Here is a 23,293-nt window from a genome sequence, read left to right as displayed (position 1 = left end):
GGCTCCGGAAATTTTGACCACCTGGGGTTCTTTAACGTGCACCTAAATCTAAGTACACGGGCCTCAGACATTTTCGCCTCCATCGAAAATGCAGCCGCCGCGGCCGGGATTCGATTCCGCGACCTTCGGGTCAGCAGTCGAGCGCCATAACCACTAGACCACCGTGGCGGGGCTTCTGACCGCCTCGACCTTTGCTACTCGGCGATAGCTCAGTCAAGGCATACTGCGGCGGATCGCCGTATCGATATATTGTTGGTTTGCAAGCTATAGGGGCAAGTGTAAAGGCAACCTTGTAAGACTTGCCGTCCACAATTCAATCTGCCCAACCTGCTTCTTCTGGACGGCCGCCCGCTTTCAGAACAAAAGGTTCGAGCAGCCTGAGATGGCCGCGGAAAGCATGCGGGGTGCAACGACGGCGCTCCTTGGGTTATGTGGCCTTCATTCAAGGTTCAAGCGCGGCCGCACTCTAGTAATTGAACAAAACGTGATGTGGCATGCCAGGCATACGTGTATGGATAGTTACTTATATCACCGGATGACAGGTGTGACATCACTTTTTATGAGATGTGAGTTCATAATATATGCACCCGATTTACTCTGCTGTTAAGTTGAATTGAATTAAACTTATTTGCAAGTGGGTTGCGATGATTAATAAAAGCTGCAATTAGCAACTTGACGTCAACCTGGCCACCTCATACACGGGGCAGCTATACGTAGCGGATGAACAAGACACTGTAACGCATTTTGATATAGTAAGCACAAGCTGTTGTCGTCAAAAGCAATAAACAATAATACAAGGAGAACACGTCTTACAAGCGTAACAAAGCTCGCTTTAATGCCTCGCTTTTCGCTGGGTGAAGCACCGATACATATAGCCGTGCATCTTCGGCCGACCTCTCCGGCCTTGCTCACGATAACTACATTTCTCCCGGCCGCTCCTATAGTCTTTCAAAAGCTGCATCACTACACTACGACAGCATGCTTGGGCAATGTGGCGATCACCGCAACCGATAGCTACACGATTCCCGTGTAATTGATTACCTCTTTAGACCTTCCGTTTCACCGATGAACTCGCGTGCAGGAGGAAGCAATCGTCTTCTAATTGCGGGCCCAAATAAACTTCTCTCGCCCTCTTCTAAGCGCGCGCACACCTATGCTTCGTGGAGCGCGTGCCGGCAGGGGCCTCAGTACGGTTACACGCGTCGTCGCCGTCGAGATAGCATCAGCCCTGACCACCGCTCTGACGACGCGCGACCATTGAGTGCTGCGACTACGTTGAATGTGCGCGCGCGCCCACCGTGCGGCTCGCCGTACAAAGACTGCGCCGAGCATCCGTTGACCGCATAAATTGTCCGTCCAAAGGCCCTCCGCTGCTGTGTAAACGCGGAATGCGTGACGCGCTGACCCGCACTAGGTCAGCTCGGATCGTGACGGCTATATTTGTTTCTTGACCATCATCACCAACACCGCCACTGCGCGCGCCACGGCGGAGTCCCCCCCCTCCTGCCATCCCGGCGATCCACGGCGGCGGCGGCGGCGGCGGCGGCGCACAATGCCCGCTTTCTAGAGCACCGCGCGTGCCTCTGAGTGAAAGCGCCTTTCGTTCGAACGAGTTCCGATATTCGAAAGAAGACGGCAAAGCGAGCATTCGTGGAGCGTAGAACTGTGTCGATCGTGCGCCCGAGATTACTGAGAGTCGGGAACCCTGCAGCGGTGTCCTCTTGCAACGGACTGTCGGTTAGCATAACTGTGGGAGATCGGTGTGCATCAACGACTGAGGAATCACCTAAAATAATGATTAAACATTCAAGTGGAAGTTGGGGCAAATTTCAAAAGGTCTATTTGACTATGTACACCTGTTTCTGGCTCAAAGTACATGTCGGGAAAAGAGGAACGCAGAAGATACAGGCAGCGAAGCACGAAACAGGTCGACAGCTAGTAAATGCCAAAGATTGCATCCAGGAAGCGATTGATCTAAGTTAGAGGGAATTCGATAATACATGGTGCTCTTGTTCAAACTTGAGGTACAACGGGACCTAGCAGAAGAAAAAGGGTGCACTCATCAAGGCCGGCTACGTGTCACGAATGAAGCTGTATACGTGCCACTGACTAAATGTGACCCCCCTCCCCATACATGTTGGAAACCATCTATATAGCACAACAAATTACTCATGTATACCCGTGAGCAAAAGTATACGAACGCCGTCTGATGTCCAGAGCATTTCTCTGATGAATTCTGTCAGAGTAATGCTCTCGACAGTTGTTCCGTCAAAGCAATGCTCTCGACAGCAGACGGCTCGCGACTAGACGGCGTAGACAGCGATTTCGGCTCGCGCTTCCGTGGTCCGCATACTTTTGCTCACGGGTGTACGTATAAATTTCCTGCTTCACACGTCACATGGACGAGGGCACACACGGAAAAGCGCTTGTCCCTGTCAGCCCTCGTTCTTGGTGCTCATTCTTCGCGCCGTGATCCTCACCTATCACGGAGTACCAGCTATCCCGAACAGCCACCATTCTAACGCATTCATTGGATGTGTAATGTCTTCTTCCTTTGGGCCTTGCTTCCACTCTGCAAAGCCGTGAACGTATACTGTAATATCCCCATCCACAGTTTCGCTTACCACGCGCTTTCACGAAGAAAACTAAGATTAACTTACTATTTTCTCGGGATTAGTTGTAGGTATTTTTATTACAAATTATCGAGCCACGAAACATCGTACACGTTGTGCAAAATGCGACGCACGTCATTGCAAACTTGTCTAATGTATCAAAAGCACTGTGAAATACTAGGGTCATGCCGAAAAACCTTATGCTATGGATCGTTCATAGATTAGTTAAAATTCTGATCAATAATCACGTAGGCTATATTTTTTTTCGCTATATAGGGAAAAGCAAATGTCTAGTAGAAATAGTAGAAGCCCTCTTGTGTAAGAAGTACAAGCAAGCACAGCCGCCATGGAAACATGTAATGGAAAATGATGTAATTACCGAGCCTGATTTTGTAACTGGCATTTTAAAGGACGATTTGCAAATGATTCGAATGAGTTAGTATTAGATGTGCCAACCGGGAAGTTGAATCACTGTCCAGTTTTTGTGTGCGTGCGCCCATTTTGGTTACACTGACGTTCCTCTAGCTTTTGCAACACAGCTAATATGCGATATTGACGTGCGGCATTGCTTTAAACTTCTGACAACGGCGACAGCTTCAAGGCGCAGCAATTATACGGCTTCCTTCGCCTGGTCAGACCACCTCTTAGTGTACTGGGACACACCCACTTCGACTGTTCTGAAGGCTTAAGCGTTTTGTGAGCGCTACTCTGGGCTTTCGCTGCCGTCTGGATCACTGCACGCGAAAGTTCGATCTATGTCTAAGTTGGCTCGAATATTCGGCTGTCTAACAATGAAGGCTCACCACGCTGTATTTCTCGGCTTGTTTGTTACGCGAGCTCGTTCTGCAGCTCCTTTCAATGAGTTCGTTCTCGCGAGTATGCATACCACGATTTTTTTTTTTTTTTGCTATCAGCTTCCTTTCAAAGGGAACTTTCCAGCCCGCTGCTCCCAGCAGTTCATTTAATTTTCTTTTTTCTTCGAATCCAAACCGAACAACCGCATTTCCGCGTCCCAGACGTGACCGTCGAAACCAGCAATTCACGTGTGCGAACGAGCATAACACACCTTCCGTCGTTGCGAACTGCGCAGCGAATAATATTCTGTTATGCTTCCCACGGTGGTTTCACCGTTCTTTTCCCCGCGTTCCACGCGGGGCAACGAAAAGCGAGAGGCGAAACAACAAACAAATAAACAAAAAAGAGAGGCGGCGAACTTGGAAGCACGTCGACATGTCGTCGGCCCACGAAATGTTTGGGTGCCGACGTCCCTAGTGGCCCCCTTTCTTTCATCTCGCTTTCCTCGTTAAGAAAGTCGGAGAGGGTGGCAGCCGACCTCCCCGCCAGCCTTTGTCAGATGTGGTCTGTCGGTTCAGGAAGCTCACCCTCCCACTGACTGGAGGGAGAGAGGTGATAGAGAAGGAGCGGCGTGGAAGGGTCACCCACTACTGGGCTGTAACGGCGATCCGAGAGTGGCCGATTCAAAACACACGCACGCTCGCTCATATCTCGTGCGAAAGGGGCCGCAGTTGTAGCGGCGGCATACGAGTACGGGACGGGCCGTTGTAGTTTGTGTTGACAGAGAAGATAGCCGAGATCGGACGGCTATACACTCGGAGAGGAGGCAGCGACGCGCGGTGGTGAACTCGCCAGGATAAAGTGCTTCGTCTAACAAAATTTAGTGTGCCTTCTTAACGGGACATCATCGACTCGCTCTCTTCTGGGCACACGCACTACTACTCGCGTTCCTTGCATTGGTGCGCGTGGCCCATCACCGGCGTCCGCATCGGCGGGCCGTCACGCTCCTCCCGCTTCTTGACGCACCGTTTTTACTGGGTCCCTTCATCTCGAGCGCACGCTTTCCGTGCCGTGGAGTCGTCGTGCATAGTGCCTTGTCCTTGCGGCGTCGCCAGTCTACTCCCGTGTACCGGTGCGTGGATAAGAGAATGTGAGTATATGCACGCCTTCGTTCTTGCTTTCACTGCGCACGGTGCAATGTACGCGCGCGCCTGAGCTTTCCGTATAAGCTTTCGCCTGGCCAAATGTGGTTGAGATTCGAAGCTAAACACGGTGGTGCAAGGTTACTAGAAGCACAAATCTAGGTGCGCGTAGTGTGAAGGAAGATAGTCGATGCTCGCAGTAGACAGCAGCAGCGGAGTCTGAACAGTAAAATTAAAACAGGAACAAGACTATCGTAGGATTGTGCTTGAAGCGAGCGACATGTATTGACTGCTTTGGCGGCGAACTGTGATGCACCGTGTGATTTTTTTCCATTCCGTTCTTTTTTTTTTCGGTAAAGGCAAATTTGACGCTTGTAATAAAGAATATTAAAGAAGTTCCTGAATTTGTGTGCATGTTTGAGCTGTCCATGTTTGCGTTCTGTTATATCCAATATAACGGTGCGAAAATGACTCAGCTTGCAGAGACCTATATTTCATTGCAGAGCAGTTATCTTTCCATTGATTGCTTGAAAGTAGAATATTTAGTTCGAACAAAATTGACATTGAAGCATGGGATTCTATAGAAGCTCCAAAATTTGCGAAAAATTTCTTTCACAATTGTGCCACTATCTCCTCGTTGTTATGCTAAAGACGAAATTGAAGAAATCAACATCGCAATTCCGCATGCTAGCGCTTTATCAAGCACCAATGGGTGTCCGCGTCTTTCGAACATGCAAAATGGGTATATCGCCCTTGCCAGTTCAATCATGGTTAAGTGACAATTGGGTAAGGCGTCGGTAGCGAAGAACCATTTCTTTGTTCAGATAGTTGCTTTAAATCCTCTGGTCGACCTGTTTGTCCTTTACGACCTCGCTTCACCTTTTCAGGCTTCTGCACGGAGTTCTCGCGGCGACAGCGCTGGTGCTTTCGCCGGTCATCGTCACACCTTCGGAGGCAAGGATACGAGACGATCCAAACCAGCCGTTCGCTTACACAAGGTCCGGCTTAGTTCGGGGCGTTCGCTTGAACGTCGGCCACCGACCCGTCGACGCCTTCTACGGCATACCCTACGCCGAGCCGCCCGTCGGTTATCTCAGGTTTCGTAAGCCTCGACCCGCGCTGCCTTGGAAAGGCATCTACTACGCCACGCACAAGAGACCTCCTTGTTCTCAGAAGTCCTGGGAACTTACGCAGGGCTTCACCATTGACGCTTCCAACACCACCGAGGACTGTCTGCACTTGAACGTGTGGACGGCCGCCCGGTACTGCTTCCACCCCAACATCGGGCTATGCACCACCAAAGCCGTGATGGTGTTCTTCCACGGCGGCGGCTTTCAGTTCGGCGGGAACAGTTACTCCGTCTACGACGCTCGCTACCTGGCCCTGTTCGGCGACGTCGTTGTGGTAGTGCCCAACTACAGACTCAACGTGTTCGGCTTCTTGAACGCCAACGTGTCTGACGCACCGGGCAACATGGGCATGTACGATCAGATCCTGGCGCTTGAGTGGATCCAGAAAAACATCGCCATGTTCGGCGGGGACCCTAACCGCGTGACGTTGTTCGGCCAGAGTGCCGGTTCGGTATCCATAGGCTACCACCTGCTTTCGCCTCTAACCAGGGGCCTCTTCAAGAGGGTCATAATGCAGAGCGGCACTCCTTACTGGAAGGTTCCCGACAACACCTTCACCGGCAAGCTCAAGGTCCAGCAACTGGCCGTCGGCCTGGGCTGTCCCGTCGGCGAGAGGGGTAACGTGCTGGCCGAACCCACGAAGGTCATCGACTGCATTCGTTCCAGGAGCCGCACGAGCATATATCGGGCCATGAAGGACGTGTTCGGCGTCGAAGAGAACTACATGATCCCGGCCTACTACAGCGAGTTCTTCCTTTCGAACCCGTCCTGGCCACCGAGAGGGGTCTGTTCCAGGACGTCGACCTCATGATCGGCAACGTCCGGAACGAAGGCACGGGCATCGTGGACCACTTCTTCTGGAAGATATTCAACTTCAAGGACTACACCAAGATCACCGTGGACGAGATATGGTTCTACAGCCTGCTGGTATTCCGCGTTATTCTGGGCAAGAATCCGGCGCCCATCCGTGAGCTCTACCTGAGCGACTTGAACGAGACAGACTCGTGGATGGCGATGAACCGACTGTCCGATGCCGTGGGTGACTTCAGCCTCATCTGCCCGTCGCAGCTGTTCGCCGAGGCTTTCGCCAAGCGCAAGAATAACGTGTACTTCTACATATTCAACCACAGACCTTCATTCAGCGTCTACCAGCCGTGGACGGGCGTGGCGCACGGAGATGAGCTGGGCTTTGTGTTTGGCTTCCCGCTCCTCTACCCGCAACACTCGACCGATGAAGAGAAGATCCTGTCCAGAAGGATGATGCGCATATGGTCGACGTTCGCGAGAACTGGGTGAGCACGTACAGTCTTTCTATCAAGAGTCAGTAGATATTCTTGTCAGTAAGGATCTTGTTTCAACATAGTTTATGCTAGGATTCTAGGATCGTAAGAACGGTCCGAATGAGCGTTGAAGGTTGTGGTTGCTAACTTTACTTATCCCATCCAAAATTTAAGAAGACCTTTGCTCGTTCTCGACACTATATAATTGTCTTCTTTCTTTCTTTCTTTCTTTCTTTCTTTCTTTCTTTCTTTCTTTCTTTCTTTCTTTCTTTCTTTCTTTCTTTCTTTCTTTCTTTCTTTCTTTCTTTCTTTCTTTCTTTCTTTCTTTCTTTGTTTCTTTCTTTCTTCCTTTCTTTCTTTCTTTCTTTCTTTCTTTCTTTCTTTCAAATTGAGTAAATCGAGATTATGATACACATCGTATGTTGTGGTCTCCAGATTGATGTCATACATCTGTGATACATTAACATACACCAAAGACGCGGTACAAATAGTGCTTGCCTTCGGCTCCTATGACCCCTGCTACTGGGACTCAAACCCGCAACATCGTTTCAGCACAAGGACGCCATAATCGCGGAGGCGCAGCAGCGGTTCAGGAAGCAAAATAGTGTCATCCTGCTGGGGCCTACAGTGTTATAGAACGAAAGGATGCCAGATACCTGTAGCCCGAGGTAGAAAAAGAAAAGGATGGACGAACAACAATGGTGTGTGGAATAAAATAGCACCGCATAACCGTGCTGAGACGTCCCCGTTATGATACCAAACGACCGAGGTGACGCCCATGGCACGATGAAACAATAGCGTCATCTTCTTTGTTGGTACAAATATAGCGCTGGCATGAGTGAAAGCCAGAACGTTGCCTCTTCCGCAACTTTCTGCCCCTATATCGCCGGAAGTCGGCTCAGTGGCTGTGTTTAAGTAAAGCGTCAAATGCATAAAACATGAATGGAAGCTGCGGGCTTCCTGTTATGGCCGTCACACATCTTTGGTCTGGCGTTATGCGGCGCCTATACTCAGTGAAAGTAGCCTATACGTTATTCGTTTCTTTGAAACGTTCTATTTTTAGTCGCTGCTGGCGTTGTTGTTCCTGTGTCTGTGTGCCTGCACAAAGGGAAAAGGAGAGAGAGAAATGAGGAAGTTGAAGTTAACCAGCGTTAGTTCCTGTTAGTTATCCTGCCCGATGGGCAGCGTTTTTATCTCAGCTACATTACCCTGCCTTATGTAACAAGCAGAGATGCTCTGCGATATGCGACTTAGCTCTTTTCTTCGGCGCTTTCTTTTTTGCTGTCCAGCGACGAACATGGCCGTTGACCCTGATAGGTAAAATAGCTTCAGCCGCAACGACATGCAAGACTTGCATGTAGCCTCTTCTACATTACGATGCTTCCTATTCTCCGCAAACACTCGGACCTTCGTGTGTGAAAAGTTTTGCTTGCGAAGGAAAGTTCGCCATTTTTCGTAACGAGGAACCAACCTTGGCCACAGAAACCTACCACAGCAATGGATAATCACAGTGGATGACGTTGAGACTGAGTGACCCCACCCCAATGCCTTACGTATTTTCACTTCTGTCGTGTCAGATTTGCCGCGGCTTTTGTAACATCTCTGCTATCACCTCCCCCTCTTACTTCGCTGTTTAATCTGCCTTCATGATATTTGTTTTCTCAGAGCAGTATAGCGTCGAACTTTGGTTGAGAAGGTTTGCGGTTCTGTGGGTGTACGGCTGCAAATCAATTTTTCGGCAAGAGAATCCGCGTTCGTATGATCTACTGGAAGAGAATGAAATGCGAGGAACCCAACGGCGGGAAAGATTACGGACAACGATGGCCCGTTGTTGAAGTAAAAAACAAACCATAGGATATATAACTTCAGCGTCATGCCGAATTGTTGACAAAACTACGAGGGTCGTCCTGCTGCCGAGGGCGATAAACGTTCGACTGACTTGAAGTTTCAAGGCCAGCGCTTCTTCTTTCTATTTTAGGGACAGGGGAAAAAAATAAAATCTATTACAGTCCAAATGCGCGCGGAGTAACTGCGGAAACGCCCATTCAACGGTCGATAGCGCGGGTTCTTATAGATTAGTACGCTCGCTGAAAACTAAACGCCCCCACGTATACACAGATATCAGACCGAAAATAAAGAGAGGAAAGAGACGGAGCGAATCGCTTCGACTTCCGTGACGAGATTTTCCTTTTCCAGGAAGACGGAAGCCGAGAGATTGAGCAGACGGAGTCGTAGATGCGTACTGCTTTACTTTCGCTACTGCGTTTCAGACCGCGACGATTTTTTTGTTTTTGTTTGTTTGTTTGTTCTTTTCTTTCTTTCTTTCTTTCTTTCTTTCTTTCTTTCTTTTTTTGCGGCTGCTAGCATGAAGTGCTCCTTTATAACAGCAGCGAAAAGTCGGCGGGCGAACACCCCACCACAGACAGGAAATATCGCCTCTCGAAATCTACGAGCAGTAGTAAGTAGACCACAGCCGGTAGAAGGCAACGCCGTTCTGAGAGAGAGAAACAAAGAAGAAAGCAGCAGCAGATACGGGAAGCGTGGTCGAATCCCCACTATGTTGATCATTGGGAAAGAAGGAACTTAAAACGAGAGATTTCCACATTACCGTGAAAACGCATTCATTGTGACGGAGCCGCCTTTATTTGCCATTTTGCTGCTTCATTACCCTCGGCGTAATCACCAAAGGAGCGCCACTTCGTTGGTTTGCGTTCAACGGAGTGTATTTCTCTGTGTGCGCGTGCGGGCTTTTTGCGAAATTAATTCGATTGCGGCTTTCACAGCACTGATTACGTATGCGGGCAGGCTGCGTAATATCAAGGTGCGCGAAACTCTTTTTTTCGACCTGGATATGCTCCTGACGGAAATTTCCCGAGGCGAATATTCTCGGGAACGGCGGCCGCATGTTTTGATGGTGCAGAAAGTTATTCGTCCGGTAATATAGTGCGATTCTTGAGCTGCGCCGGCCTGCAGTGATCTTTTTTAACGCATTTGTGTGCGCATACAGACATCGGACGCTCTCATCTTTCTATACTTATTTTAACGCGACAGCGTTAAAGAGCTCGTTTCGCAGAAATTCCGGCATCGGCGTCGGCGTCAGTGTCGTTGGTTGTGAGCGAAAAATCATCATCTTGTCCGTGACCGAAAAATCGAGAAAGATGCAAATAAAATGAATAATAAAAAATATTTGGTTCGAGTAAGAAACGCACCCAGGCCGCCTGCGTGTCAAGCAGGTGCTCTACCACAGAGCTACGCCATTTTTTTTCTTTCATGATATTTATTACAAATGTGCGTAATTAGCATACATAGTATCTTGTTCGCTATGTACACAGAGCTACGCCATTGCTCGGAAGTGTACCGAAATTAACTTTTATGCTTCACAAACATACGCGTCCTGTGTACACGTATCACAGTACGAGATGTAATATCGCAGTAAAACGGGATACAAGCGTACATTTCAATCGGGCGTCACACCATGCGAATTGCATAACGAGTTGGTGGTTTAAAGCCGGCCGCCCATTACAAAAAAGCACACACATTAGAGAGTTTTAGCAAGTTACGGAAATACGGTACGCAAATACGGTAAGGCAGTACGGTACCCCTCCTCCTTTCCCTGTCGTTGAGCGGCCAAAGCACAACCAGCGGGAAAGGAGGAACGCTACCGTACTGCCTTACCGTATTTGCGTACCGTATTTCCGTAACTTGCTAAAAGACTCTATTACTGCGCGTATTCCCTCATGAACACCCAGTGGGTGCATCGCAACTTCGAAAAAGTAGCATGCGCGTAATTGCTGCTGTTTTAGAGCATGCCACCCATTATAAAGGGCATACACATTTGTGCGGGCATTCTCTTTCACGCACGTAGTGGATACACTGTTGTCCTAAAAGTGCTGTTGAAGAGGGTGGAAACCTTTCCTATTGGCCGCGGGATCGAGCGGAGTCGCCGCCTGGCGGCTACTCGCTGAAGCGCGCATAATGTGGATTGCTCCCAGCGTCGTCTGCTAGTCACGTTGTGTTTGCATGTGCGCGTGCGTCCTGCACGATCTCAAAGGGCGGTTTGTTCTGTTATGTTAGCGCGAGTTTAACTGCTTGTACGTATTGGCCTCGAGGCCCACCACTGGAAACGCCGGCGCCACCGTCGGCGTGACGTGCTTGGCAGGATCACGTGGTCTCAGCGGCCGCGTCGGCTGCTTGTGGCGCACTGCCGCGTGCTTTGAAAACGAGTTTCAAGTCCCACATGCGCTGCTGTCTGTTCAAATTCGGAAGTTTTCTCTCATTTTCTACTCAATTGAAACCATTGTAATAGAGTGGCTGCCTCCGAAGGCGACGAACATGGGGCTCTACCGCTCGGTGCCGTAGTGCCGCGCTTACGCAAAGGAGCCCAGTGTCAGCCTGCACTGGTAACCGCGGGACAAGAAACAGCGTGAAGCATGGGTTGTAAAGCTAAGAACCGGCAAGTAGCCATCCGCTGCGAGTCTTGTGTGCAACAAGCACTTCCGCGACGAATACTTTTGTTACTGCTTCGGGCCTGCGATGTTCGGTGAGTAGCAGACAGCGCGCACTGAGACGATAGCTCGCGCGCGCTTCCCGCCGGCAAATGATGCTTATCTGCCACAGGATGGTAAAAGCGCTACCTTTTACCACGTGCGATGCCATCTCAGAACCCTCCAATGCGACCTCTTGATCGTCGGCCCCGTGCTCAGCGTCCACAAAATCGGCTGCAGATGCGCAAGTCATTGTTTAGATACGTTAAATTAAAAAACGCACAGGGTCCCTTATGCATTCGTTAAAGATGACTAGAAGGCGAAAGCCATCTTCTTCTTGTCAGTCGATGTACCGATTCTCCCGCGCTCCCCTCCAAAAGCGTTCTGCGCCTAACGCGGTTTTGCACGGCCTCCGTGACCGATCACGGAGGCAATGCAAAGCGACCATGACGTGTGAATACGTCATCATATGACGTCACATTATGTGACGTCATAATGACGCTGCATATTTTGGTGATCTGTGACGTCATGATGACGTCATATGGTGACACCATCACGTGACGATTATTTTTTGCATCACTCGTGTTGACGCCGCCGACGCGGGACGCCGACGGGCAACCTTCCTATTTGATGAGGCATGCACTGCTTCATAAGCTACATAAATTTTGCATTGCCTCCGTGATCGGCCCACCGGCCAACCCCATGTATTTTCTTGGAGCCTCATTTATTTACGTGGGAAAGATGCCACCCTGTTGGCGTTAGACACGACACTGCTGCCAAAATTGCTGTGGTACATGCCAAATAATTACTATCCTGTTTTGCGGCTGTTGATTGCTGCAATAACTTCTATTTTATTCACCGCTATTTCAAGTTCATGTGGGTCCTAGTTCACAGCCGACGTTTGCAGAACAAGTCCGCAAACGTTACTGTATTTTCTTTCTTTTCCTAGGCGTCGCATGCTACTACATGCTCGGTCTCGTAGACTGGTTCTTCTTCCACCGGCAATCTCGAAATGGTGAAGCTTTGGTCTATGAATTTGTTGATGACAGAGAGCGGCAAGTTCACTGGAATGCAAACGGAACGATAATTAAGGAGCATTAAAAAAAGGCGTCGCATTTGCTCACGTTTTGTGTGAGCACCAAACGAAACGAATGCGCGGAATAAAGAAACATAAGCAGCGGCATTTGCCCGCTGAGAAGACCGATCAATACGCAGTGCGAGACAACTTGTCAAACGACATTGAAACGTACCCGAATTTAGACCAAAAAAGAAAAAGAAAACACTGAATCGTCGGGACGGCAGATCACAAAGTTGCCATGCGCACCGAAGCCGCAGTTGTAAGGAAATTGTTTTTGAACTGCTCTGATAGCGTCCGCGCAACAGTAGTTGTTTGTTTACTCCCAAATTCTCATATTTTGCGGCCTAAAGTTCATAGCGCGGTGCCAAAATGCGCTCGTAGCAAAAGCGAAACCATCAGTACGAATATGCATGCAGACGCTCATACATGCAGAGGCACCGTCAGTTGTCTCGAACCCGTGCGATCGCTGGCTTGAGGCTTCTTTCTGTTATACTCCGTTTGGTTATACAGGCAGTCTACTCTAACGAGATATTTCACATATTTTGCACTCAGCGAGTGACTACCTTTCACGCAAGAAGCCGGTTCAGGGGTCTGCAACGCGGTGACAGCGTGAAGCGGGTGCTCGGTTTTCTGCAAAGAGACAGCGACTGTAGACTATCTTGTGCTTTCAGTTCGTCGAAAATGATTATTTTGACATTAAAGAACACAGTTCATTTCGAAAGTACTTACAGAAATGCCCTGGAGGGCTTCCGCGAGGTGTTTTGTAGAGCGCCGACAGCAAAACCTATGGAGAGCGCGCCGGCGGTATCCTGCCTAGCACGCAATCCAGGCGCGTCCGATAGAGGGCGACTCCGTAACTCCTCGAGGCCAATACCTAATATGGTGTACAGAAGCAAATGGGCTTGCTAGGTTGCATACGTATTGTAATAAGATCAGTGAGCGCGACTTTTGAAAGAGCTGTGTATTGGTGTCGTAGCCTTCGTTCGCCAGAATCATTTCAGTGTTGGTGCCGCTTTTCTGGTTCAAGCACATCCTAAAGTGCGCTTGACATAGTCCCAAACATGAGGAACATTAAATAGAGTGTGAATGCAGCGTTTTACCGACTCGGTGGTAAACAAAAACGAGGCTCATGCACTTTCGCGTTGTTGTTAGGTGTATAACTGCGGCACTGTAGTTCATGATGAGCTTTAGTTGCCCTTAAGATGTCCTTTTATTTTACGGTCGTGGTCCCGCTACAGCGAAATATTTCTATCGAGTGAAGTCTGAGACTTCGGTACTCAAACTGTCCCATTAAAAAAAAACAGACAATATAATGACACAGCAGTGATAAACCGGAGTTGCCGCGCCCAATTTTAACTTGGAGCAAAATTTATGCAGAACCACCCGTGTGCTTAGCACGACGGCGTGCCTTACATTTATGTCGTATAATTTGATGCAAAACCTCATCCTTTTCTTCACATTATCTTGAGCGTTTGTGTGGAGTTGTTATAAATTGATGGAAGGCAGCGGACATTATCACTTTGAAAAAAAAAAGACGCTTATTCCATAAAATAACCGGACCTTTGTTGCATCACTGTCGTTCACGTAATCAATCGATGAAAGTTCTGTGCTCAACTCTTACCTGCGTATGCGTATTCGCGTGAACAGTGCTATTGAACTCATTGCACAGGAATATGGGCTGGTATACAAATGAACAAGAAGTAAACACTTGAGTAGTTCAGTCGTGCTAGAGCAGTGCGTATTACACAGAACACAAGCTAAACACGTACAGAGAAAACAACAAAAAACGTCGTATAGTGCGTAAGCGCAGACTGTCATCCAGGACGAGCATCTTTTTCATCGGCAGATTGCGCTATCTCACTAGTAATAGGAACGTTGGATGATCTTCGCGCATCGATTCAACAATGAGGAGCGTATATATTACCAGTAAGAAGCAATCAACGCATTTTATTCGCCGACAATCGGCTGAAACTGCTCACAACGAAGCGCCGCTGTGTGAATTTGTATACGCGCCGCCAACCGCCTCTCCACACTAATGCGGCGACGGTGCTGCCTCCTATAGGTCGATCTCGCGGCGAATAGGCATGTCATGTGTTTGTGTGCGTGTGTGTGTGTGGCTGGGCGACTGAACATATAGTGACAAGCGAAACAGAGCGGATGAGGGTGAGGCCGGATATTGCTATCGCGTTCAAAAGCGTCCCCCAATTCTTTTCCTTACCCACACTGTGAGGTAGCAAATCTGACGAACCTTCCTACATTTTCTATTTTTCCTTACGGCACTGTAAAGTTAGGAGTGCGAGTAATTGGAGACCGGATTTCTGAAGATAACGGTGCCGCTCCAGTCTCCAAGTTAGAGAGTGAAAGAGGGGCATTAGTGACTACAGACGACAATTATATATATATATATATATATATATATATATATATATATATATATATATATATATATAATATATATATATATATATATATATATATATATATGAAGTGTGTGCCGCGGCGTGGTGCCGATCGTTTCCTGGGGCTCAGAATACTAATGGATGTTTCCTGCTGAGTGAGCCCTGCCCTACGACAGGTCTAAGTTCAAAACATTAAAGCGAAGCTTTCATAACACAGAGATTTCGGTGGCGGCGTCGTGCGCGAAAAACCCAGCGCGTGCGAGCGTACAGGAATGTGGTCCTTGAAGGGGGGCGCCGGTCACACGCGTATTTGCAGGAGCCGTTTTCCAGTAATAGACCGATCTCACCATATGATCTGCGCATGCGCGAGTTTCCGACAGCGGCACTGCCGCCATCTTAGTTGGAGCTGGGTGTTCTGTGGTTGGAGTACTCTGAGCTCTGCTGGTGCGGCTGCTTGCTGCGTGCTTCAGGTATATTGTCGTTTGGATGAATCCTCGGCACAGAAGACAATTGAACGCTGTGTTAAACTGTGTCCGGACTTCTCATGTATGTTATTTTATTTCAGGTTACACTGCATATCCTAGCTTTAAGGGAAAAAAAAAAGAACAGCAGACAACGTTTACATGTTAGCAGGTCGGTCTCCGTGTTGATGGGCGCGCGTCGCTTCGCTGAATAAGTTTTAGGTAAAAAAAAAATAAAGACGAGAAATCATGTTCCTGCCGTCATGAGAGCAAAAATCTTTAGTGAACGTCAGCACGCGAGCGATACAAGTTACAGTGTACGGAAAATAACTTGCCCAAACGTAGAGCTCTCCGCGACTACGAAGACGAAAAAAAAAAAAACAAACCGACGGGACGAAAAAAAAGAAAGCTTTTTGCGCTTATTTTTTGTTCAAGCAGTACTTTCAATGTACGTACACTGTGTTGTCAGCGCAGGACTTGGAGCACAGTGATGCGTTAAACGTGAATGAATATGAGATAATCACCGTGAAGCAGGTTAGAAGCGCGTCCGCGGGGCGACGACTGGCGGCATGCCGTTTGCAAAAGTTTAACGTCACGGAAATCTTGTGAACGGCAAAATATTTCTTGCTGCACGAGGGATGGATGAGTAAGTAAGAGGTTTTGGCGACACACAATGTGGCGGATGAGCAGTAGCCCGCTCAGGCCGGCGGCGGCAGCCTCAGCTGATTGCTCGGCGCCGATATCGTCGCTAGGCCTATACTGCTTCGAAGCTGCATGTATACGTACGTTAAGCGCCGCCTACGCTTATATAAGAAGCTAAGCTTTGCTACCGCTGTTGCTGCTTTACGCTGCGTTCGCGATAATATCACATTTTGAGAAGAATAGAGAAATCCCGGCGGCGAAGTTGGCTGCGACGCCGGCACGGTCGAATTTTCGCCATGCACTCCATGGCGCGAGCAGTAAACATGATTGGCTTGTATCACAGGTATCGTTCACGCTAGACACTTCACAGTCGTGATCGCTTTTGATGAAAGGTCGGTTTAGGTGTCGCTGTATCCTATATATTTAAGCGATCTCTGTTTTGCCCGGAAAACACGTTGTATCCAACCTGTCGCTGCTGGCGGCGATCGCCCCGACGAGGGGATCGAGCACACGTTGTATGAAGTTTTGCTGTCGCTGACCGGCACATCAGTAGCGCAGAAAGCTTGTTATGACGCAATAGATTGTTGCTAAATTACCATGCATTACACACACAATTCACAAACACGGTGAACAATATTGAAAGTGCGCGGTAGTTGCCGCTCCGTCCGACTTCGTTGACTGTCGCACACATTCCTGTCGGAGCTTGGCATCCTTTGAAAACACGTAAAATCCGAGTCCTTTTGCTTCAGGTTGCTGTTGTAGCATCCCAGCATGCAGCACCTGAACCCAACCATCGCGATTCATCCAAATACGGCCCCGAAAGCTCGATAATGCAGCTCGCCGATGCACCAGCCATATGCAGCTGAACGTACCGAGTAATCTAAGTACCGGCATGCACTGCGGCAGCGGTGGCGTAGTGCAACTCGCGGTGAGATCGGTCTATTGACGTTCTCTCGATCGCGGGCTTGTCGGCGATCAGCCGTTTCTGATATGGCAGTCTCATATTTTATTTCTCATTTGACGTTGGCATATTTCATTGTTGTCTGTAGATGAATTCCGTCGTTGTCGCCTATGTTGCGCTGCTAAGCACGTGGACGCAGGTCCGATTCCCGGCATGGAGGAAGGAAAACGTTAGGCGGGAGCGTTGCGCAAAGAAGGAGAGAGAGAGAGAGAAAGAAAGGAAGAGAGAGAGAAAGAAGGAAAGAAAGAAAGAGAGAGAGAAAGAAAGAGAGAAAGAAAGAAAGAAGAGTAGTACGTCAGGCACGCAGACGCAAAGCTTCGCAGTGCCCCTATTTTCCCAATAGGGCAAGGAGTCCTAAATTTTATAAAGGCTTCAGATATCGGCACCACAAGCTTCGACGGCAAATAAGTTATACGTTTGTTTATTTACGGCCTCTGAGTGGCTCACGCCTTAGCTCGCGCGTGCTATAAAAATGCATTTGCAAATCCTTCCTGGCTACGTTGCACGAGACTCAGAAAATATTCGAACTTTTTCCCGGACGCCATACTTCCCGGAAACAAGTGTTGACGACACAAACATGACTCACGCTATAATTGTTCGTAAGAGAAAATGTCAGCCAATCCTGATGTTGGAAATATCACCGGCGTACCAATGGCAAATATCCTTTACGAATAAAAGGCTTTGTGGATTCGGCCCCAGATTCGCAAAAGAGCCATAAATCTTATAACATACAGGAAACCTTGAAATACGTTAAGACATAGTGAACATTTGCGGAGGATGCAAATAAGAAGGTTTCAAAGTGCCAAGATAAGATGCGCGTTATATAGAAGATAAATACAATATGTTCTAAGACAGTCGATGCTCGCGCCCCTGTTGTTTATTCCTGTGTCTGTATAGCGTTCACCTCCGTAAGTTTACGAAAGCTATCGAATATTTACTGATTTTCTTACTACCTTCCTTTTTTTATTTTTGATACTTTCTTGTTTTCCTTAAAATTTTCGATTTAGTCGAAGATGCTTGAGGCCCTGTGCTTAGAATTAGGTGCACGTTAAAGAACCTCAGGTGGTCGAAATTTCCGAAGCCCCCCTCTACGGCGTCGCTCATAATCATATCGTGGTTTTGGGACGTTAAGCCCTAACAATTACTATTATTCTTTTCCTTAAAGACTAGGACTAGAACTATGACTAGGACGATGACTCTGACCATGACTATGGCTAGGACGATGCCACCTTGAATCGTACAGAACCCCAGATGGAGTAAAATGATGATGGTTAAGGCGACGGTCGCTATCAAGCGTCTCCTTTTGAACACAGTGGTGACCAAAAAAAAATGGATCACCTTACCCGCGTGAACTTTTTACGTAAGGTATTAGGTTTAGGAAATAGTTACTACAGCTATGAAGCAGAGTGAGGACGACACGCAAGAAGGAAATAAAGAAATACGAACAAAAAACTGCGTCCATACCTCGGGACTTTTTTTCCTGGTTTATCCGGTTACGTTATCTAACGCAGCCCGTTACACCTGTACGTGAGCTGGCTTCTTCCCGTGACGTGCAAACGACATCGCGTTTCTTACACTCGGTGCTTTATCAGACAACGCGCTGTAGCTCCTTTATAAGATCTCGGCGCTTGGATAGAAGCGTACGCGCATCCATAGCTTCGAATAATAATAATTGTGCGGGTTTTACGTCCCAAAACCAGGATATGATTATGAGAGACGCCGTAGCGGAGTGCTCCGAAAATTTCGACCACCCGGGGTTCTTTAACAGGCACCTAAATCTAAGCGCACGGGCCTCTAGCATTTCGCCTCCATCGAAATGCGGCCGCCGCGGCCGGGATTCGATCCCGCGACCTGCGGGTCAGCAGTCAAGCACCATAACCACTGAAAAACCGCGGCGGGGTAGAGCTTCGGGGCGGATCACTGAAGACGCTCTACTCGTGTCAAACGAATATAGATATGGCTCACGTTAGTTGTGTGAGACGCCGCAGCGAAAGGCTCCTGGTTAACTTTGATCAGCTGGACGTTAATTAACGTGACTTAAACTTACGTACGCAAGTGTTCCCCGTGGGGGTGCCTCTGCCGCGTCGAGAAATTGAACCCACGACCTTGTGCTCATCAGCAGAACGTTGCCGAAACTGAGCCATTCCTGGCTGCTCCCGCCAAGGCAGCACTGGTCTTGACAACAGACGGCGACATTGCAACGTTGATCCGTGGCTAACTATAGGTGACGCCTTTTCTTCCATCTTTCTACTTTCAGGAAGCCGCCGACAGTGGGAGGCCAACTTTGGCCAAGGTTCACACGCGATCACGCTTTCCACCTGAACATCAACCTCAAGAACTACTCACACGGCATCGACTTCCGGAAGAAGCTGTGCTCCTTCTGGAGAAAGTACCTCGTTCCCACCGGTTACTGGTGACCGCGTGGCCCTTCACTCGCAACAGACTCCAGCGCACGCCCATTTTCTGTACAGTTCTTCGTCTCATGCTCTGATATGTCATGTCGTTAAACTTGTTACAAATCTGTAAATATATAGCAAAGTACAAAACTTCAATACGAATTTGGACCCGCACGGGTTGCACCGCAAGGCTACAGTTGCCACTATACGCACTTTATAAGGTCTATATGGGTCTGATCATTCTTGCGTTTCTTTTTTTTTTTTTTTGCATGCTTAACGTAAAAGCGATGGCTGAGTGCTTAGGCATACAAACCATGATGCAGGTGCAGTAGCGGATTTTGTTCCTTACATAGACAACTGGGAAAGGTGTACTGTAAACGGGAATTTTTCACACCAGTTCTTGCACAGCTGTTCAAAAATTTCGAGCTCTTATTCTTGCTGCGACCAGAGTTCGGGCTCCGTAATCAGCAGTACTCATTCCCTAAGAAGACCACGTTCACACTGTCGTTGTGGTGGTTACAACTTGCTCGTAAAGGTTCGTTCTATGTCGGGCTTTCAGCTCTCATGTTATAAGATGAACACCGCTCTGGGCGTGTAAACATAACATACAGTTATTGTTGGCGTCGTGTTGGCCGACTGAGATCAAGCACGCGATCAGAAGTCGTTAGGTGAGCTACAGCTACATTAACAACGGTGATATGTGAGATATGTTCGCTCGCTTCATTGATGTCAAGGTGGAAGCGAACACTGACTTTTGCTGAGAACTATGCTTTGAAGCTCAGGTGCAGAGCACTGCCGAGTGGAGGCAGCACCGGTTACAATGGAATGTTAGGTCGTCAGCGAGTGTTTAAGGGTGCGCGCTTGTACACGCTCGCATGCAGCGGCGCTGGAAGAGGGCGTCACGAGCGCGTTAACTTCAAGCACTTTCTTCTTACGTGAGCGCGAACAAAAAATAATAATAATAAGGACAAGCACAGGACACCACGCAAGCGGCCTGGCGACTCGGCGAATTTTTGTTCGCGTATCTGGAGCCCGCATTTCGTTACTGATTCTTACTGGATCATTCAACCGCGCATGCGCATCAGCCACGCGATACTGCAAGCGGTTTTGGACGTGGCATATTTCGGGCTTACTAGGTCGTCAAGAATCGCCGAGTCTTCACCCTCCTATTTTGTGAATTGCGAGAATTCGAATCATCACAATCATAGGCGTGCTCAGGGTTCCCCATCAGGGGGGGGGGGGCAAACTGTCATCGCAGCGCCCCCCCACCCTACTAAGTCAATGTATGGGGCAGATTTTGCGCCCCCGCACGGGGGGGGGTGGCAGCCCCCCTGCCCCCCCCTGTGCGCGCGCCTATGATCACAATAATATGGTCTCCTTGAAGATGACTGCGACCGCACTACCACGGTAAGTACTCTCTTCTTTATGTCTATGCTGTGCTATGGCGTCATGAGGATGGTGAAGCGCTATGGCGTGGCGTCTTTTTCCTTCGATAACGGTGTCCGGCCCTTGCACGGCGAACGTATAGCTTAGGCTGCACTCCTATAGGCATGTACGCTTGGAGTCGCCGGACGTTGGAGACGATCGGAGGACCTCGATGCCTAGAAGGCCTCTGCGTTTGAGCCTCGAACATCGGTACAGCCATCCAAATCTACCAAGGTGGTGCGGTAGCTGGCTCGCTATAAAATGCTGCCCTGGTTGTCCCATGCGGAAACGTGGCGGTGAAACGAAAGGTGTAGCACAGGCGCTGATAGGGCGTATGTAGGGCGTTTGACCTAAACCGTGATATCGCGGCACGTGACCGCCATTTAATATGAGGACCGACAGCTGAACTGAGTGCCCGAGGTGTCTACGTGACAGATTGCTTCGACTGCTGATTCTGATAGCGGAGACAAGGTGTAGGAAAAACTGACAGCACAAGAATGGTTGCTTGCTGGGCTAGTTGGTTCATTGCAACTCATGTAACAGCGCGAGAAAGTGGAAAGGACGACGACAGAGACAGAGAGTAAAGAGCGCCGAATCGCTCTTCACACTCACTCTCTGTCGTCGTCCTTTCCACTTTTTTCGTGCTGTTACATGAGTTGACAGCACTACGTAACCTTGTCGCTTTCAGTGTAGCCTTCGCTGACGCTCAGGTGATAAGTAACTGGAAGTTGTGCACTCTACGAATTCCACTCAAACCTAGACAAGTGAGAGGGCGGATCGATTGCGTTAAGTGATGTTTAAGAAAGATGCTGTAGAACGGTGCGCCCTTTTTCACCTGCACGTAAGTATCATCGCGGCGCATGTTGGAGCTGCGTTCGAAGACGTTGCGGACAATTCGAGTCACTGCAGTGCACTACGCTCCGCTAACCACTGGCTCTAGGAAACGCCCTTTAATTTGTGCATGCACATACTCTGATGTTGCCTTCAAGAGCTGGGAAACAGAGCAAGAACAATGTCCGAGTAGCCCAGTGACACTGCCGAGCCGATCGAGTGCTCTCTCGAAAAATATGTATTGAACAGGTTTGCTTCGCGGACGGGTCCGCGAGCACCCCTTCACAAGCAGAAAGATGCGGCGCGCAAACTAAAGAACATTCTTTTTAAAAAGGGTAAAGCAAACTGAACCACTGTTAAGACATTGTCAAATCGACGACACAGTCAAGTAAGCTATCACCCGGGCTGTGCTCGCGCCGCACGCACACTTCCTACAAAAGTGCGCAGCATTATCTCGCTTGAGCAGTTCGTTTTCTTCATTAAAAAAACCGGCAGATCCCACGCACTCTGGGAATAGATGTATTGCGAAGCAGCCAGCAAAGAGCTGCATACATCGCCTTGTTTGACTTTGAGTCAAATTAAATCATTCATGCCATGCCATCTAGTTCACCATATATCGCATGTTTGCCATGCACGCATGCATCCACAATCTTACATATGCCATGCTAATGAGACGTATGTTCTGGTATGTACAATGCATGAATTGTCGTTTATGTTTATCACGCACTCGTGTCATGCCATACCAGTTTTGGTATATATCCAGTTAACTAAACGGCCGGAAGCGCACCATGACAGTGCCATGTAAATCATACCGTACATGACATGCATAACATGATTCGCATGTTAGGACCTGTCATTTATGTTCGTCATACAGTCACATCGCGCAATACCAATTTTGGTGTATATCAAACGAGCGAAATGGCCGCGAGTGCACCATGAGTATGGCATGTAAATCATGCCGTACGTGACATGCATATCGTGGTTTTCATATTACCACCTGTCACTTATATTCGTCATACAGTCGCGTCGCGCAATACAAATGTTGGTGTATATCAATCTAGCGAAACGGCCGTGATCGGACAATGAGGGTGGCATGTAAATCATACCGTAAGTGATATGCATATCATGATTTTCAAGATCCCACCTGGCATTTATGGTTGCCATACAGTCGCGTCGCGCAATACCAATTTTGGTGTATATCAAGCTAGCGAAACGGCCGCGAATGCACCATGAGCAAATCATGTCGTACATGACTTGCATGTCATTATTTTCATGTTACCACCTTTAGTTTACGTTCGTCATGCAGTCGCGTCGCGCAATACCAATTTTGGTTCATATCAATCTAGCGAAACGGCCGCGAGCGCACCATGAGCAGTTCATGTCGTACATGACTTGCATGTCATTATTTTCATATTACCACCTCTCATTTACGTTCGTCATACAGTCGCGTCGCGCAATACCAATTTTGGTGTATATCAAGCTAGCGATACGGCCGCGAATGCACCATGAGCAAACCATGTCGTACATGACTTGCATGTCATGATTTTCATGTTACCACCTCTCGTTTACGTTCGTCATACAGTCGCGTCGCGCAATACCAATTTTGGTGTATGTCAAGCTAGCGAAACGGCCGCGAGTGCGCCATGAGCGTGGCATA

At 48.6% G+C, this 23,293-nt stretch overlaps 1 protein-coding gene across 1 annotated transcript; it reads left to right on the top strand.

The window, feature by feature from the left end:
- Positions 1-4,044: 4,044 nt before the first annotated feature.
- Positions 4,045-19,530, top strand: LOC119393858 (acetylcholinesterase-like). Its single transcript, XM_049415977.1, has 4 exons — positions 4,045-4,557; positions 5,437-6,487; positions 6,544-6,971; positions 19,242-19,530. Coding segments are annotated over exons 1-4 (1,641 nt in total). The 5' UTR covers positions 4,045-4,555; the 3' UTR covers positions 19,402-19,530.
- Positions 19,531-23,293: the final 3,763 nt, after the last annotated feature.

Source organism: Rhipicephalus sanguineus, chromosome 5, assembly GCF_013339695.2.
Source record: "Rhipicephalus sanguineus isolate Rsan-2018 chromosome 5, BIME_Rsan_1.4, whole genome shotgun sequence".
NCBI lineage: Eukaryota > Metazoa > Arthropoda > Arachnida > Ixodida > Ixodidae > Rhipicephalus > Rhipicephalus sanguineus.
Note: the sequence above shows the minus strand (reverse complement) of the source record. Positions and strands in the feature narration are given on the sequence as shown.

Bases quoted from the DNA above. Each gene is read 5' to 3' on its own strand.
- LOC119393858 (XM_049415977.1), top strand. The intron at 6,488-6,543 runs TGATCGGCAACG...TTCTTCTGGAAG, and splicing joins GTTCCAGGACGTCGACCTCA to ATATTCAACTTCAAGGACTA. The intron at 6,972-19,241 runs GTGAGCACGTAC...TTCTACTTTCAG, and splicing joins TCGACGTTCGCGAGAACTGG to GAAGCCGCCGACAGTGGGAG.